Genomic DNA, 1,247 nt, shown 5'->3' with positions numbered 1-1,247 from the left:
ATATCTAAAAACTTGGCACACAAGATAAAGATAAAGTTTTCTTTATCTTTATTGTTCTTCATTGACCCATTTCAGAGCGGATCTCACAGACAGTGGAAATCACAAAACACACTGTGGCTATAGAGGAGAAAGGAGTCAAACTAAAACTCACCATTGTGGATACGCCGGGATTCGGTGATGCTGTCAACAACACCGAGAGGTGGAACTGGAATGTGAATTATTAGAAAATTATACAGAAGTTATTATTAGAAGTCATATCTTTCAGAATAAATGTTTTCTATGTCATATTGTCTCTCAAATACTAACAATAATATTTGTTTTTGTGACTGTTTATACAAAGTAACTATATCAAATACTTTTGCTCATTTTCAGTTTTGTAACCTCAATTTTATGTTAATTGTAATAGCTGGAGGGCGGTTGTGGACTACATTGACCAGCAGTTTGAGCAATACTTTCGTGACGAAAGTGGCCTCAACCGTAAAAACATTCAGGACAACCGTGTGCACTGCTGCCTCTACTTCATCTCACCTTTTGGCCACGGGTAACACTCCCTGACATTTACAAATAGTGATCAATATTTCACCCAGGATTGGGTTTCCTGAAAGCATTGTTAGCCAACTATGGACACAAGTTCGGTCATTAATCAATGATTCAGTGTTTCCTGAAACTGTAGTTCCAAAGAACAATTGCAAACAGCATCACAAAGTTGTATGGTTAGAGCTACAGCTCTTAACCTGTGGTTAGAAGCATAGTTTGCAGTTAATACAACTCCGTTCAGGTCCGTTTCAGTTTATTTTTCAGTTATCAGCATCATCTGAAAAAGAAGTGTTTAGTTAGTCCCAGAATCTATTCTCATGTTCTATTTTGAAATTATGAATTTGTGTTGCTTTTTCCCAAATATTGGCATCAGCATTGCTTGTTGTAAACCCCATATTGATATAAGACTATTTGAGATTAAATCAGTTTAATAATAAAAAAATGTAAATCTGGTGTTTTTACTCAATCTTAATTACAGTGGCATTTTGTTCTGGAAATGTACCTCAGGAATTATGGGTGTGACTCTTTTTTTCAGTCTCAGACCGATGGATGTGGAGTTCATGAAGATGCTACATGAGAAGGTCAACATAGTGCTTGTGCTGGCCAAAGCAGATAGTCTCACTCCATTGGAAGTCAGAAAAATGAAAATGAAGGTGTGTATGACGTGTGTGTGTATATATATATATATGTGTGTATGTATGTGTATATAT

At 35.9% G+C, this 1,247-nt stretch overlaps 1 protein-coding gene across 1 annotated transcript in view; it reads left to right on the top strand.

The window, feature by feature from the left end:
- LOC107578461 (septin-5-like) overlaps positions 1 to 1,247 on the top strand; it is a gene marked incomplete at its 5' end in the record, with an annotated part of 6,420 nt that overhangs the window by 1,439 nt on the left and 3,734 nt on the right. The window contains 3 exons of the mRNA XM_016264415.1: positions 72 to 199; positions 407 to 541; positions 1,073 to 1,190. Coding sequence (XP_016119901.1) covers positions 72 to 199; positions 407 to 541; positions 1,073 to 1,190 — 381 coding nt within the window. The remainder of the gene's footprint in view (positions 1 to 71; positions 200 to 406; positions 542 to 1,072; positions 1,191 to 1,247) is intronic.

The sequence above is a fragment of the Sinocyclocheilus grahami genome, unplaced genomic scaffold, assembly GCF_001515645.1.
Source record: "Sinocyclocheilus grahami isolate Dianchi unplaced genomic scaffold, SAMN03320097.WGS_v1.1 scaffold10372.1, whole genome shotgun sequence".
NCBI lineage: Eukaryota > Metazoa > Chordata > Actinopteri > Cypriniformes > Cyprinidae > Sinocyclocheilus > Sinocyclocheilus grahami.
The sequence above is the reverse complement of the archived record's forward strand: the minus strand, read 5'-3'. Positions and strand labels throughout refer to the sequence as shown.